Consider the following 17919-nt stretch of genomic DNA (forward strand, 5'->3'; position numbering starts at 1 on the left):
ACTGTTCAAGACTTTTGTCTAAGCTAAGTCAGACCTTACTGTCTTGATTAAATAACTAAAAATCAAGGCTTGATCATATTTTATTTTGGCAAAATAAGTGTAATCTAGAAGCCTTTGCCTTTCATATAAGTAACTTCTCATTCCAAATGATCAACTAGAAGTCAAGTTGTTATTTGTTGTTTCTAAAACTTAGATAGGCGGCAAGACTTTTTTCAGGTAGTGTATATCAAGAAAATCACCTTTAAATTTGTCCACTTTAAATCCTTCGAAATGCAAAATACTAATCAAAAGTTACATTTTGATATATTTACAGTGAGATGTTTGCAAAAGGTTTTGATGGAACATGATCTTTACTTTAAAATACTAATGGTTTTATCATAAACAAAAAAGTTGCTAGTTTTAAATCATTCTGTTACCTATTCCTGAAAATACACCCATGCAAATTAAGATGTATCATGTTAAGGAATATCATGGATAGATCTGATCATGACAAACAGAAATCTGTTTATGCATGTAATTAAATTAACGATCCTTTAAAAGGCTATTGCAGTCTGAAATCACATACTGCAGTTGAATGTATGTAAAATGTATGTTCTATATGGAATGATTGGGTGTAGAATGTATGAAATTTGTGTGACCTACTGTATGTTGTTAGTTGTGTTGCTTCAATTCCTAATGCTCATCCGTAGCCCCATAGAATAGTGTAAGATTCAGGAGGTTGACTGGCCAGAGGTGTCAATACTGGTACTAAAACTTAATCTAAACTAGCTATCACAGCTGTTTAGTATTGAAGAGGGTATATTCATCCACAGGATATGAGTTTGGTTGGCTGCATACTGTAGGCTAGCATCTGCGTCAAAAGCAAAGTATACTTTGGGCGTAATTCTACCAGCCTGTAGGGTAAATTGCATATACATACTGAATTAGGAAATCAACATTAAGAAAGTCATCATAACAAACAAACATCATAACCGCGATACAAAATGTAAAAAGATATTTTAAAAAGCACAGTGAAAGAACAGTATCATTTTCTCGTAGTGCATTAAAAAACAAGAGTCAAGTGCTCAAGGGTCTTCTTGTTAAATGTTTCCAAATGTTCCTCTCAGAATATTTCTTTAAGAATTCGGTAATAATCAAAGAGGTTTGCTGTTGTTTGCTGCTTGAGAGATGTCAAAACAAGAAGCATTGCTGCTAGCGGTTAGCCAGTCTGTTGCTTCCCTGAATGCTCCTCAGGTGCTGTTGCCTTGCTCTTGTTCAAATATTAGCATGGCGAGCTGCGAACGTGACCCATGGCTCTCCAGAGAGCTCTGAAGGCAGCGATGGAAAACGTCCTCACTCAGCCGAGGGTCGCAAGTCCGGTTGCGGTAAGCCTGACGTAAAGCAGGCTCCACAGCGCGAAACACATGCAGTCCCGAGTACTGCACAAACACGTCATAAAGATCCAGGCTCTCCAGCAGCTCCTCGTTCTCCTGCAAATCCCCAGGCATCCGAGTCCGTGCGGCCATGTAGTCCGAGTTATAGAAGCACGCCTCCTCGAAGGTGTAGCGGTCGAAGTGACCTGCTTCCCTGAGGAGGTCTGGTGAGGAAGGGGGCGCCTGGTCGGGATACGCCACGGTGGGGTCAAATTCTTGGAAATGAATGGGAAAGAAAACCTGCCAGCCATTGATGGCATTCATACGGCAGCGATTCAAGAACTCCGAGTTGAACAAGGTGTCCGCTGTGGCCAGAAGGAAGAGTGTTTCCACTGGGTGCTTCCTAGAAACAATGTCCAGGATTCGCAGGACGCCAGGACTTTCTGTCTTTATGCTGATCCAAGAGACCTTGACGTTGGGATATCTGCTCTCGATGGCAGTAATCTTAGCTTTGACCTCTTTAAAGACGTCATTTGTACTCACTTTTTGGGCTTCCGCAGGTTCGTAGGTGAACAAGAAGTTTAGTAGTGCATTCTCACTGGTTTCAAACAAGTTTGTGGAGCAGTGATCTAGGAAACGCAGAGCTGCATGAGACTCATAACTGTTGATGGGTAGAAGGATATTGATACGTGTGGCCTCAGTGACATAGGGCATAGGGATGATCTCTACCTGGCTGAGGGGTCGCACGAGGTGTACACGGCGTGTAATTAATTTCTGGTGGCCAGACTCTGTGGTAGCCTGGAATTGCAAGTCCAAGGTGTACTCCATACCCCGAGTATGGTCCAAGCGCCTGTAACCGTTCACCAGATGTGGTTCGCTCAGCTGTACAAAGGGATTGTATTTTTTATTGAGCTCTTCTGCAGCAACCTTGATTACATCAATCACGTCCACACGATCAGCACCATTGATTGTGCATTTGGGGGCATCGTCCAAGCAGGAGAAAAGGTTCTCTTCTGTAAAGTAGTCCCAGCGCAGCACCTCGAACCGGCTTTTGGGTTCAAAGGGAGGGGTGATGCCGACGGGCCACAGAGCACTCTTGTTTCCATCCGCTGCTACTTCACTGACGTTCTTTATCTCAGACTAAGGGTAAAAAGTAAGATTCTTGTTAAGTTGTCAAAAGTGATGTGAAACTTTTAAAATACATTTCTGCATCGTTAAAGAAGTAGTGGGTACAAAGACATTTTGTAATCACTGAACTTTGGAAGAGATTAATCAAACAACAATCCACCTTTCTAGTGCACATGTTGAACACACATACTATCAATTGGAATAATGGTTATATGCAGTTTTTAAAGCAGGGGTTTCTTAATTATTGGGCCTGAGCGCTCTTAAAACGTAAAAAAGGAATCAAATAAACTAACAGTATTGGAAAACCTTGATATACGAGGAAGCGTAATATTTAACCTTGAAAAATTTAATTAAATTAATAAAAAAAATTTTAATCCAAGTAATTTAACAAAAAAATGCAAGTAAATCTCCGGAAAAGTTTAGAGGTCTTTGAATATTGTTACGGATGAGGAAATTGGAAACGGATGAGAAAAAAAAATGTATATATATATATATATATATATATATATATATATATATATATATATATATATATATATATATATATATATATATATATATATATATATATATATATATTTATTTCATTTTGAATTATTTCTTAAATGATGTTTAACAGAGCAAGAAAATTTTCACAGTATGTTTGATTTTTTTTCTTCTGGAGAAAGTCTTATTTGTTTTATTTCAGCTAGAATAAAAGCAGTTTTTAATTTTTCAAAAAACATTTTAAGGTCAAAATTTTTATCCCCTTTAAGCAAATTTTTTTGATAGTCTACAGAACAAACCATCATTATACAATCGTTTTACAAACTTTTATGTTTAGAAATGTGTTGAAAAAATCTCTCCGTTAAACAGAAATTGGGGAAAAAATTAACGGGGCTAATAATTCTGACTTCATCTGACATATGATATATACATACATACAGTTGAAGTCAGAATTATTAGCCACCTTTTTATTTTTTCCCCCAATTAAATTAATATATATATATATATATATGTATATATATATGTATATATATATATATATATATATATATATATATATATATATATATATATATATATATATATATATATATATATATATATATATATATATACACATATAAACCTAATTTTTATATCTATTAAAAAAGTTAAATTGTTAGCCCTCTTTATCGTTTACGTGTGTTTAATGGAGAAATTTTCAATTTATTTATTTTCACAGTACTTCCTATAATATTTTTTCTTCTAGAGAAATTTGTATTTCTTTTTGTTTGGCTGGAATAAAAAACGTTTTTACATTATAATATTATAATTTTTTGATTGGCTACTGAACAAACCACTGTTATGGAATACTTTGCCTAATTAACCTCACTTGCCTAGTTAACCAAATAAACTCAGTTAAGCTTGCACTTTAAGCTCAATACTAGTATCTGCAAAATACTAGAAAAAATATTATATACTGTGATCATGACAAACACAAAAGATACTAGACATTAGAAAATAGTTATTAAATAGCCCCTTTTATGGATTTTTGAAAATGACCTGTCATGCAGTGTGCAACACAGCTCTAAATGAATGAAGAAATCCAGCTTAAATGTTTAAATCTGAGAGGTTTAAATCTGAAAATACACCTTGTTTAAAAACATAGATTTTTTAATAAAAGGTTTGACTCAAAGTCGTTTAAATGATTCGTTATTGATTCGCATTTTTTGCCTGTTCTTATCGACATCGACACAAAACAATACCAAATATGAAGTACAGGATCTGGTAAAACGTGAACGCGCCTTTCCCTTCAAACACTAGCAGAGTGCAGGTTTGTGTGGGACCAATTATGACTAAAGATGAGTGAATGTTCTGGAGATTAATGCAGTAATCTACCCTACAACGTGGGATTTGATGGCCATTTGTTAAATGAAGGCTCAGAAAAGACTATTGATGTATGGGACTTTGTCATAGCTTGACAGGAACTTTATCCGTACACCGTTCATGGATCAGTTTCTTCGTCCATTTCGAAAGTGTAAGTATGTGCGATTAAAATGGTTGCCTCCTTGTTTTCTCTAGCTTGCAAAATATGTATTTAATTGTGCTTTGTCATTTGTAATCGCTCCATGCGACTTGTACTGTATCTGGTTAACTCTTTATATTCTCATATCGCGTCTAAAGCCACATTGAAAATTGGTTAAAAAATAGAGCAATATGCTGGTGTGCATTGCACATTGTTAACTGCATTGCTTTAATGCACTCCTGCATTGGTCTCACACATACACTCTGCACTCTGACTACTTCAACAATGTTGATAAGCCATTGTGAGTGTTTCTCTCTGTCTCGCGCTGAACTCAGTCATCCAATTGCAACAGACTGGGTTATTGAACCAATGAGCGAAGATTAGTATTGCTCTAAAGAGGGATTAGCGCATAATGAATCACTCAACACATCATTTGGGAGTCCTTGGGATAATTAGCTAAAATTGAATGCATATTTTAAGACAATAAGTGTTTTTTGATATCAGATATCATGCATATCAGCCTGTTGTTGGAAACCCCCATAACCAAAGTACGGCCTTTTTTAATGCATAATAGGGGCTCTTTAAAACGCATCTTTAAAAATGTGTTGAAAAAAATCTCACTATTGAACAGCACTCACAGAAGGGCTTATTATTCAATCGGATTTACTCACAATCTCGACCTGACAACAACTTTTAGAGCTTGGAATAACTAGAAAAGTTGTGAATATATGCAACTTCTCTGGTTATTCCAAGATCTAAAAGAGATTTTGAGTAAATCCAGCAAAGAATCCAAAGTATAAAGGTGTACTTTTGAGGCTCATTTGACATGCTAAATGTAACTTGGTATGCATTAAAAAATAAATAATATAGGGGAAAAACATGTCATGCATACATGAATCTAACAATATTATTGTCTGAATGAAATTTTGGTGAAATGCAGCATCTAACCTGTAGTTTTTCGATCTCCTCATACGTCCTCTGCAGTTCAATTTCTGTGAAATGTTTGTGCAGTCGATACATAAGATCTGCACTGCTCACAGGATGAACAGTGAGAGCTTTCTGGAATACGTCGTTCTCCATTCTGGGAAAGTCCATCTTGTTTTCCATTCTAAAATAATTATAATTCAGCCCCTGTGTAAAGAAAGATTGAAATGAGATCTTATGATTATACAGACCACTACATGTACTGGTGAAGTCAAAATTATTAGCCCTCCTGTGAATGTTTTTCCCCCAAATTATTTTTAACAGAACTATATTTTTTTTTTTTCTGGAGAAAGTCTTACTTGTTTTATTTCGGCTCCAATAAAAGCAGTTTTTAATTTATTAAAAATAATTTTAAGGTCAATATTATTAGCCCCTTTTAGCAATTTTTTTTTTTTTTTTTGATTTGCTACAGAACAAACCATCGTTATTCAATGACTTGCCTAATTACCCTAGTTAAGCATTTAAATTGAACTTTAAGCTAAATACTAGTAACTAGATTTTTTTCTAGTAAAAAATTATGTAAAATCTTCTTTCCGTTTAACAGAAATTGGGGAAAAATATATACAGGGGGGTTAATAATTCAGGAGGGCTAACAATTCTGACTTCAACTGTACATGAATTATGTTTTTAGCATTTGGCACTACAACAAGAATGCATTCAGGGCTTCATAGACAGCACCTCTAGGTTAACTCTGGCCAGTTCTAGTCAGCAGACCTTTGCGATTTGCAGTAATGCTGTTTAATGTCTTGTTGTAACCATGCTAATTAACTGCGAAAATCACAGCAGGTCTGCAGTTGGCCTGCGGAGAACAGGAAGCCATTTACTTTGCAGCTCAGCGGCAGAAGTAGTACATCATTCCATTAAAGTAATCCCTGTGTCTGGACGTTCACTTGTTTCATGTTGGATCCAGCCGGCATGTTCAGGTCTGAGAGAATTACTAATGCTTTATATCCAGGTCACTGCTTTTACGTCATTGTCCAAAAGGTTTAAATAACTACAGTATATACTTACTAAGTAGTAATATAAATCATCTTCCAATGATGTAAAGGTGTATGAGATGTGGTTCAGAGTACTAAAAGTTCAAATGGTTGGATGATTATATGATGTTTTTTTTTTTAAGTCTTTCATACTCATCGCATATGCATTTATTTGATCAAAATACAGCATAAATATTCTAATATTCTAATATAATTTTAAAAAATATTTTTACAATGTAAAATCAATTTATTTAATCACTAAGCCCAATTTTAACTATGGTAGTGCAAAAAGAAAACAACTCCCACCCATGTACAGTCCCATTTAACAGACCAATGCTAATTTAACAGACCATTAACAACCACACATACTAATTTACAAAGTCCCCTCCACAAAATTCTATGGTTCTATTATTTTGTTGCATATTATATGAAATACATGCTTGGAGTGTGTTCATAAAGTGTACATAAATCATCTTCCAATGAGTTAAAGGTGTATGAGACATGTGGTTCAGAGTAATGAAAGTCCAAATGTTTTATTTGTAATTTCTTTAAATCTTTATTGCTCAATGTGAAAGCAGTTATTTGATCAAAATACAGCATAAATATTCTAATATTCTAATATAATTTTTTCAAATATTATTACAATTTAAAATCAAGTGTGCTTTTTTAATTAATTAATTAATTAATTACTCACTAAGCCCAAATTTAACTATGGTCGTGTAAAAAGAAAAGAACTACCACTCATGTACAATCCCATTTAACACACCAATGTACACATACCTAATTTAACAGGCCATTACCAACCACACTTCCCACTTTACGAAGTCCATACACTTCTATACTGTTTTTGATGCATATTATATTAAATACATGCTTGGATTGTGTTCATAAAGTGAACATAAATCATCTTCCAGTGAGTTAAAGATGCATGAGACATGTGGTTCAGAGTAATAAAGTTCAAATGTTTGGAGGATTTCATTTGTAACGTATTTTTAATTCTTTTGTGCTCAACATGAATGCATTTATATGATCAAAATACAGCATAAATACTATAATATTTTTTTTTTGAAATTTTATTACAATGTAAAAAACAAATTTACTTTTTTTAATAAATAATTTACTCACTAAGCCCGAATTTAACTATGCTAGTGTAAAAAGCAATGTGCTCTCACCAATGTACAATGCAATTTAACACACCAATGCTAATTTCAGGGTGCTGTATGTAAGTTTTTGACTCTTCTGAAGCATAAAAATACCATAATATGTTTGCAGATATTTAAGAAACAAGCTAAATGAAAGTTCTTGCTTATATGAAAAACAATGCTTAAGTCAGATATTTTGCTTTGAAAATGTTCGTTACATGCCGGAACACCTGTCTTTGTTTTGGTCCCTTTAGCCCACCCGATGCCATTTTAGCCAACTATATTGCAGCACCCCAGGTTCTGAACTCTCCAAGTATGCATCTGTAACCCCGCCGGTTCTACACCTCCCAACCCGTTCCGAGCTGGGATCAAACCAGCAACCTTCCGCATGGGCATCGGTTGCTCTAACAAGGAGGATAAAGACCATGGACTCATGCGTCTGTCCCCAGAGCACCTTTTGACGTAACAGCACCAATGTAACCTCGCCGGTCCTATACCACCCAAGCCGCTCTGAGCTGGGATTGAACCGGCAACCTTCCGCATGGGAGACAGTTGCTCTGACAAGAAGGCTAAAGGTCATGGCGTCTAGCAACTGTTGCTGAGCACCTTTTAGAGGTCAGAGGAGCAGCGTGTACCTGCAAAGCACTTCATTAACTGGCCTCCGCTACACGTCAGTGACTGAAATGCGACCTTCAGTGGACAGTGAACAGCCTCTGAAATGAGACGCAGACTCCGAGTCCCACATGAGGTGGTTATTAATAAGCAAATAACAACACGCTATGTGACAACATACGCAGTGATGAGAAATTTGGCTGTTTGCACCAGACGAAACACAACAGAAATTTAAATACAGCCATTCAAAAGCACAGAATAGTGCACTCACTGCACTCCAACAAAATGATAAGGTTTATAATCTAATAAACCTCTTTAACATTATTAAGTGTACATGCTGAAACTCTGATATGTGTTGGCTTGCACTAAGTCACAGTAAAGTTAAATTTCAAACTGTTTTTTTTTAAACTAAACTGAGATAAACTATCTGCTGCCGCTTTCAGTAGTTTGGCAATAAATGTCATGTAAAATGAAATTCAAACTCGCATTATTAGCATTTAACACTGAATAAAGCACATGAGGTGTACCTGAGGTGGTCATTTTCAGTTTTCTGTAGTTCAGCTGCAAGAAACAGAAGCAGTTTCTAAAATATAAATTTCAGCTGTTGTTTAGGACAAAAACACCTTTTAATATGGAAAATATTCCTTCTATCGTCGCATGCCATTTCTTTTATTTAGAACACGACTTAAATCAGCCTTTAGGCTCGATAGTCAGGCTCGCTCCTGTTGGTGTCATCAATCTGGCAACCTGCGCTTGCGTGTGTTTTGAATCAGGCATGCAATGCCTAGTTTAACCACTGGGTGTCAAACTTACATACTGCACTTTTAACAAGCCATTTCCAATCACACTTCACATTATATAAAGTGCATACACTCTTCTATACTGCTTTTGGTGCAGATTATATGAAATACATGCTTGGAGCATATACAAAACCCCTTTTCCGATGACTACCAGCTTGTGTGAATAAATCAACGTACCAGCCTCAGGATTTGAAAAATACTGTGAACTATTGATTTGACTATTTGGCATCCCAGTTGCATTGAGTCTCTCAAAATATAACAGCGCACCCTCTCAATAAAGCACAGACCCTTGGGTAAAGTGGTTTCCTGTCGAAACTGGAGACCCCGGGCGAAAAATGTAGTCATTTGTGACCAGCACAAACATTGCCAACTAAGGGAAACCAGCAACATGAAAAAAGTGTACTTTATCAACACAGGCCTGTTTTTAGAGTTTGCCAGGATGATCTGTACATTCAGGCTTTGAGGCCTTCAATCCCCCCTCCTCCTTCAGCTCATTTCAGCACACAGCTCTCTCAGGAAACATTTGCCCTGGGATAGATGCTATTTTAGTTCATGACTAATTGGAATCTCATGATGCGAGAGATGAAACTGCCTCAGCGATTACAGGGAAGAAGCTGATGTTGTCAAAAAAACTGGAATGGGTGTATTTTGCTAAAATGAGTAAAAGGAATTAACATAACTGAAACAAACAGTGTAAAGAGAATGCATTTTGATATGTTTTGATCTGGACACCATTTTTGTTTTCAAAGCTTTATTTAGAAAAAGTATGGTAATCTAAAAATGGCAATCATTTACTCTCATTCGGCTCTATTTGAACGGTCTAGAAGCAAAGTCTAAAGCATATGGTGCAAAAGCATTAAGGGATCCGAATCCACCTTTGCTATTTTAAGGTTGAAAAAAATACGCTCTGAGCCCAGGCGCATGGTCTAACAGGGTGGGTTGTGCTTATTCTGTTAATGAGTTATGGGTGTGTTTTGAGCATAATGCACATTAAACCGATCAGAGTCTCATCTTACATTCCCTTTATAAGTCAGTTGTGTCACGCCATGGTGCATTTGCTATTTACGTGACAGACTTTGTGAGTAGAAAAAGTGAATGTAAAAACTTCATAGCGACAAAACAGTTAAACAGACCATCTACAGCGCGAGAATAAAGAACTAGTCTCCTCCATTTGGCCTCTTTACTTTCTTTTTACTTTACTTTTACTCTTTACTTTCATGGATAAGAAAACGGTATTGTACGCACGCCAATGAAGACATCCATTAGCCTACATATTTCATTTTGTTTGTTAAGCGCAAAGATTTGTTTTTCGCAAAACTATTTCTAAATTCAGTTCTAATTTCCACCAAACGAATAAATGAACAATTATAATGCAATGTGGTGAAAAAACTTTCAGTTTATTGGAGTTATATCTAAACACACGTCCTGTTCTTATGCAGACGTCTCCAAAACCTGACAGATGGACAAATCTAAACTTGTTCTTATTAATACAAATATAAATATAAATATGATAATTTATATTTAAATTAATATTAATTTAATTCATAAAAGATTAATATTATGGACACTGCTGACTTTCACAATGTAAAGAAAAACTGCTTAAGCCTCAAACTCTTTTTTTCCTGTTTACTAATTGTACAGTTTGGGTCAATATGAACTTTTTAAAAAAAAAATTTCCAAAGGATATGTTTGTTTTTAACTAATATATTTTATTTTATTTTATTTTATTTTATTTTATTTTATTTTATTTTATTTTATTTTATTTTATTTTATTTTATTTTATTTTATTTTATTTTATTTTATTTTATTGGGTATGGTGAGAAAATCAGAAATTTATGAGAAAATTACAGTCTGTAATTTTTTTTATACTGTATTATATACTACTGGGTATGGTCTTGTTAAATACCAATAAAAATATATATAATAAATAAAACAAATATGTATAAAAAAAGATCAATTATAGTAAAAATATACATTTTACCCATACAAATTATATATCTTTTTTTACTTCTCAGCTATACATTAATAGTGTGTTTTGGGAGATATGAAGTCATTTTTACCTACTTTACAACAAAAAACTACTCAAAATATCTGCTTTTGTGGTCCACAAAAATGGAAAAACATAAGGTTAAGCAATTGATTAACCAAATTTTAAATTCTGAATCCTCAAAAAATATTGCTCAAATCTGCCAGTTAATCATTACCACTTACCTCATATTCCTCCACACAATTTACGCCAGCGTAATCAATGATACAGCGACCGAGCCACTCGTCAGGTCTGACACTTATGATGTCTGTCCTGCAATGCTCCAAGAATGGTTGGAGCTTTAGAAGCAGTGCACGGGACAGCAGAAATCCTGGACCTCCGTAGCAGTACCTCCCTTGCGTTTCAGCTCCTATGAACTCTCCTGAATGGCCCATGTAAAGCTGAAGATTCATGCTCAGATGACTTACTAAGCGCTTCAGTCTTTCCGGCTGGGTGTAAGTGTCATCCTGGACAAAGTAGAACCAATCGAACTCAGTAATGTAATGATCAAGGAGGTATCGGACCGATTGGAACATGTTTGGGACTGGACGCTCATCCCCATGAGCAACCACAAACATCCCATTTGGGGTTTTACGATTGCGAGTGCCTGTAAAGAAGATGAGATGACCATCCAGGTGGTGGTTGAGGGTCCGGTTGATGGCCACAGCTAAGGTGTTCAGGGTGGTTTTGGAAGTAAATACTGCAACAAAGAGACGTTCACGAATTCCAAGCTCTGTGCTGGCGTACTTGGCTCTAAAGAGAAAAAGATACAGAATTGCAGTTGTGTTCAATAAATAGCAGTGCTTTAAAAAATACATACATTTAAATTGCTTTTATTTTCTATATATCAAATATAGTGGAAAATTACACATTTTAAATCAAAATACCAAGAAAATGTTATGATTTTTGTGTGTGTTTTTTTGATAGGGGGAAATAAACGGAATAATAATCTGAATATTAATTTAAAACTAAAGAGACTTTAGTTCAAATTAGTTTTGTTTTCGGTAACACTTTAGTTTAGGTCACAATTCATGATAATAACTACTGGCTTATAACCTGCCTATTATTAAAAAGATATTAACTGTTCATTAGTAGTTATAAAGTAGGATTTATTCTGCATCCCTAATTCTATTTTATTATTATGGTGGGTTGAGAAAGCCAATACTGTTATACTACATAAACATATTCTTATACTTCCGTCTTCTTCTTCTTCTTAGACTATTTTAAGAACGCATCTCCTCCTAGACCTTTATACTACAACCACCAAACCAACTCCAAACCTCCAAACTGTACTCAATTAAGTTGCTATATCTTTTCCAACTGATCCGACTAACGGTTTTCCAAAAACTGACCTGGAAAATTCGGAAAAGACCTATTGACTTAGCATTGGACCAAACTTTGTGACCTCATAACTTTGCGCCAGACTGTCATACAGACTTCGGCACCCTAGCAACTGTCCTATAGACTTTCATTATAAATAAAACTTACATTGCCTTTACATTGGACATACTAACAACATACTAATCCATACTAGCATTATACTAATGCATACTAGAAACATACTAACGACATACCAATCATACTAGCAGCATGCTAATTCATTCTATAAACATACTAGCAAATATCTCTATTGTTAATAATACTGGTTCAAGAGTTTACTGATGTTGTTCTTAACACAACTGTATATTAGGATATCGCAAGTCCTGTACAGCTGGGTTTGCTGTGTGTCAGGTGGTCAAATAAACCAACCAAACCATTTATAACATACCACACACAGAAGGCCAAAATGGGGAACAGTTGTGTCATCATTTACTCACCAATGTGTCTTTATAAACTTGTCTGATGACATTTTTCCATAACAGACAAAAGACTTTATGCAGCTCTTTCAATATTATTTGGAAAGCTCCTTCCAAATTACATGGACATGTTCATAGCAAAATATTTCTGAAAGTGAATGCTCTACTGCTCTCTAATCTCACTGTCTTGAAGAATGCTGTGTACATCTATAATGCATTTGAGAAAGTAAAGATGTTTTAGTGTCAGTGAACTTTGGTGGAGAGGAAGATTGTAAGTCAATAACAACTTGTTTTCCTTGTTTCTTACAGAAAGCAATTATGTAAAAACAAATGACAAAAAAATGACAGAAAATAACAGGAAATACTTTGTCTGTTGTATGGATTCACTTTTAATTTATTAAAATAATATTTCATATTTATAAAAAGAGATGTGATCATATGGCACACAAAATACATTATCAACAGGAACTGCGTATTAAAGAGCTCAAATCTTTATGAAAGCTAAAACGTACAAAAAATTACGTTAAAGATTTAATAAATTTTTTATTTATTATTTTATTATTTTTATGGCATCACAGTTGCACAGTGGGTAGCACATTCGCCTCACAGCAAAAAGGTCACTGGTTCGAGCCCCGGCTGGATCAGTTAGCATTTCTGTATGGAGTTTGCATGTTCTCCCCATGTTGGCGTGGAGCATAGTTTTTATTACATATAGAAATTGCTAATTTAAATTGTCAAATTTTTTATTTAAATTTGGTGGTTTATTCCACTGTGGCGACCCCTAATGAATAAAGGAACTAAGTTGAAGGAAAATTAATTAATTAATTAATATTTGAATTGTAATATTTAAATTTTTTCTCATTCTCTTAAGATAAAAATGATAGCAAACTATTGACAAAGTTGAAAGTAGGGCTGGGCGATAAATCAGTATCGGTATTTAATGACCGAATACCATTGGTTCAGTATGAAGCGCTATAGCTTTATTTAAATGTGGCTGCTGAGCGCGCACCTTGGAAGGAATGCCAATAAGCTTAGAGTGTAAGTTTGTCATTTCTAATGGAGGCGCGTGACTTACACGGCTTGCACATGGTGTGCAAGCGGTGCACACATGACATGAGTGCATTTTCCAGGTACACCTATAGTTTCCGAACGGCGAGCGGAGAACTAACAAATCTGCTTCACACTTATATACACATTTCAGTAATAATGGTAGACTAATTACTTCAAACACAGCACATCCAAACACCGCAGTGCTTTTTACTTTTCTTCATAAACTTCTATCAGAGCTGCAGTAATGGTTAGTCCGTTTCTCATCCTCTGAGAAAATGGTGGATGGTCATCTACTTACGAGAGACGCCATAGAAAATGGTCAAGGAATCCACGCGCCACGCTTGTCACTCCAGGTCAGAATTACAACACATGTGAAAATGAGTGCCATATAGCAGCAGTGAGGAGATTGTAAATAAAAAAACATGTGAGGATGCCGCCAGAGTGGCTTTTTGGTTTCTTTTCTTGTGCATCCCAGCCACTAGCACCCCATCTGAAATTTTTTTTAGCATAGTGGGTAATGTAGTTATTCAACTTCACAATTTGTAATGTTGCAGTATGTATATGAATAATGATGGTTGGTTCCTTTACCTGAAAGCTCAGATTTGATTATCATAATTGGTTTTGTTTACAGACTTTGAGGGTGACTATCATTATTATGCACACCTTACAGATGTTGATCTCCCTTTACTATTGCGCATATTTTGTAATATTTTATTTATCAAGTTTGAGTCTCTTTACCACTTTTTTATTATAAAGAGATCAGATATTTTGTTTAAATATTTTTGTTTTTGACTATTAATACTATTTGCATTAGTAATGTTTGTAAATTAAATACAGTGGTTAAATAACAAAAAATCATAATATTCCTAAATGTATTGTTAAAAAATAATCAATAATTATCGATACAGAATGATATAAAAAATAAATTGTGATTTTTTTATTTTTTATTTTTTTGCAAATTTGTGCAATATCACCCATTCCTAGTTGAAAGTGAAACAAATTAAGAGGAATCTGAGATTTTTCCACTTTAGAGTACTTTAACTTTTCCAACTGCAGATGTCATTCTATATCTGTTCTTTTCACAGTCTGCAGATGTTGTATGCCTGTGATGGACTGGCCATCCGTCCAAGGTATTTTTATTGCCTGAGACCCTGAGATACAATTCGACATTCCCACGACCCTACACTACATAGGCCAAGTGTTTTGGAAAATGGATGGATGGTGGCAGATTTTATCTGATATAGTCTACATAAAATTATATTTAAGTATATTAAAAATATTCTCACATTGTGCACGAGACCAAATATTATTTGTGTTTGCACTGGAAAATCCATTAACACAAAACCCACCTGTTTAGTTTAGTATATAAATTTATAGTAACTTCATAGAAACTTTGGGTCACAAATTTGTAATAGAGGCTAATAATGAATGTACAGTATATGAATGTAAACTGTAATATTATATTACATTTATATTATTCAACACATTGGAATGATAAACCTCAGCTGTATCTTAAATTTGCCATAGCCATTCTCAGTGTTGTGAGGAAAATATCAGATTTTTCTGTATTTTAATGTGGAAGCAACACAATGGAAATCAGGCGAAAGTACAACCCAATAATAACATAAGCAACTTAATCAATGCTAAACTACATAGCCACATTTTTGGAGTCAATAGATTTTAATATTTGTCCCGTTTTACTCTGAAAGTACAGTATTTAGCAGCTTCCATAAAAGTATTATTAGACATCTTTTCCGTGGTAGGCTGTGTGTGTTTACAGTATGCTAATGAGGATGTTCTTGTAAATGTTCTATTGGCCACAATTCAGTTACAATGAAAACAAAAAACTAAGCTTTCTTATTTTGGTGTTTTTCCCTTTATCAATTTTTCATGAACTATCCCTTTAAGCATGTTGTTGACTTGTTAAGGCTGTCAATGTAGATTACTGAACCTCTGATCCATGACTGACAACCAGCTTTAGGTGACCTGATGACATCATTAGGCCGCATGAGCTTCAAGAGGCCAAGGGGCAAGATCAGGAGCATTTGCACTTTAAATAGCCAGCGTCTTATTCCAGTGTTCACCAGTTTCCCCGCTTACAAATATGTAAAGTTTTAGAATGACAAAGAGAATATGTGTGATCAACATGCTTTTGTTATTATTATTATTATTTTAAAAGGTTAGTGTTTCTATCTGACTGAATTACGCTCTCTTAAAAATAGGGTCAAACGGAGAACCTCACTCTAATATCATAAAAGAAACTATTTGGGTTTGTAACCCACCGACCTACTGCATGCAACCCGTTCTGAACTGGGATTGAACCAGCGATTCTTTGCATGATAAGGTTAAAGACCATGTCGTCTAGTATCTGTCACTCGAGCACCTTTAGGTCAGAGGAGTGAAGTTTACCTCCATAGAACTTCGCTAGCTGGCCTCCGTTACACTCAACCCCCCAAAGCTCTCTCCCTTCCCGGACGAGCCCCCAACCCAGTCTGAGCTGGTATCGAACCTGTGATTTTTTGCATGCATTTTTTCACAGATCTTTTTTCTGCAGTGTGACGACTACTTTCGTTATTTATAGAACGATTTATCAAAAGTTCCCATGGGTGTTAAATTGATGTTCTTCATGGAACCGTTATCTTAAAGCGATTGTTCAGATTTTACTTTTCTCATCATTTACTTACCTTCGTGTGCTTTCAAAGCTTTGTGGGTTTCTTTCTACTGAAGAACACAAAAGAAAATATTTTGAAGAAATATGAAAATCTGTAACCATTGACTTTCAAATAGGAAACATTAAATAAGCCAATGCTTGCAGGTTCCCAGCTTTCTTTACAATTGTTTTGTGTGTGTGTTCAAAATGAAAAACAAAATCATAAAGGTTTCAAACAAGTAAAGGGTGAGTACATGATGACAGAATTTTCAATATTGTGTGAACTATCCCTTTTCAGTAGCTAAATTACATAGGCTAAGAGAATACGTTTTTTATATGTTTTATATATGTTTTATATATTTAATATGTTTTTTTATTCATAAAAGTTCTTGAAAATTAATCTCAACCATTCTTGCTTGCTTTAAATAGCCTAGAGCCAACAGTAAGTCGGGATGCTCTCTGAATAGAATCCTTAGTGAAGCTACACCCACCTGAAAACTTTTTTGGGAGGACCATCTTGGGCAGGCTTGTTATACGGCACTATTCGGGGCTCAAAATCCTCCTTGTCGTTCCCATTGTCTGTGGTGCCGCTCGATATGGAACTGGGTTTTCGGGCCCCTTTCGAGCTCCCAGGCTGCCCTATGAGCATCTCGTCGGCGGCTCCCATCCAGTCAGAGTCGCAGGATTCATCCACCCAGGTGACGCTCAGGAGGCTCAGGGTGAATCCCAGAGAGATGCCCACGATAATAGGCCCGCTCGGCCGGATGAGGGACACTAGCATTGAAATCCTCATACTTCCAGTCTCCGGCAATAAACAATGGGGAGACGCTGTTAGCAGAACCGCGTCGCTTCACATCTATAAAGCGAGACGTGACTGTCTGTTGCCTTCTGACGTGTCATCGCTCCAGACTCCGCCTCTCCTCTAAACCAGACGTCAGTCAATGCAAATCCCGAAGCGCTGATTACTGCCATTCGCTGGAGCACTGGAGGGAGGAGGCGCCATCTGCGAGACCGCAGCAAACCTGTCATTAACTGCAGCAGCTGTAATTTAGGGGTAAAAGCGAATTTGGTCGTTTGCCCTTGGATATTGCGAGGAAACCGCTTTTAGACATGGAAAGTTTAGGATCTTTTTGGGTCTCACTAGAGGGCGATCATAATCTTACTGGTTCAGGCTATGAATTTATGCATGCGCTGTAAAAATGCTGGATTTCACACAACTCCCACATATTGTTCCAGCACATATTAGGTTAACTCAATTGTTTTTACACATTTAAGTAGTTTGAACATAAAACTATTAAGTTGTCCCCCCTAAAAAATTAAGAATTGCGTTGTTTCAACTCATTTTAAAGTGGTTTGAATGAACAGCAAAGTATTTATTGAGTGTGTGGGAGCATAAAACAAGAAAAAGCAGA

General features: G+C 35.6%; 1 protein-coding gene across 1 annotated transcript; it reads right to left on the minus strand.

The window, feature by feature from the left end:
• Positions 1 to 400: 400 nt before the first annotated feature.
• chpfb (chondroitin polymerizing factor b) lies at positions 401 to 17356 on the minus strand. The gene is made up of 4 exons (XM_056458997.1): positions 16999 to 17356; positions 11197 to 11764; positions 5419 to 5601; positions 401 to 2492 (listed from the first exon to the last, which is right to left on the minus strand). The coding sequence occupies exons 1-4, from the start codon at positions 17298 to 17300 to the stop codon at positions 1230 to 1232; spliced, it is 2316 nt and encodes a 771-aa protein (XP_056314972.1). The 5' UTR covers positions 17301 to 17356; the 3' UTR covers positions 401 to 1229.
• Positions 17357 to 17919: the final 563 nt, after the last annotated feature.

This window comes from Danio aesculapii, chromosome 6 (genome assembly GCF_903798145.1).
Source record: "Danio aesculapii chromosome 6, fDanAes4.1, whole genome shotgun sequence".
Classification (NCBI taxonomy): domain Eukaryota; kingdom Metazoa; phylum Chordata; class Actinopteri; order Cypriniformes; family Danionidae; genus Danio; species Danio aesculapii.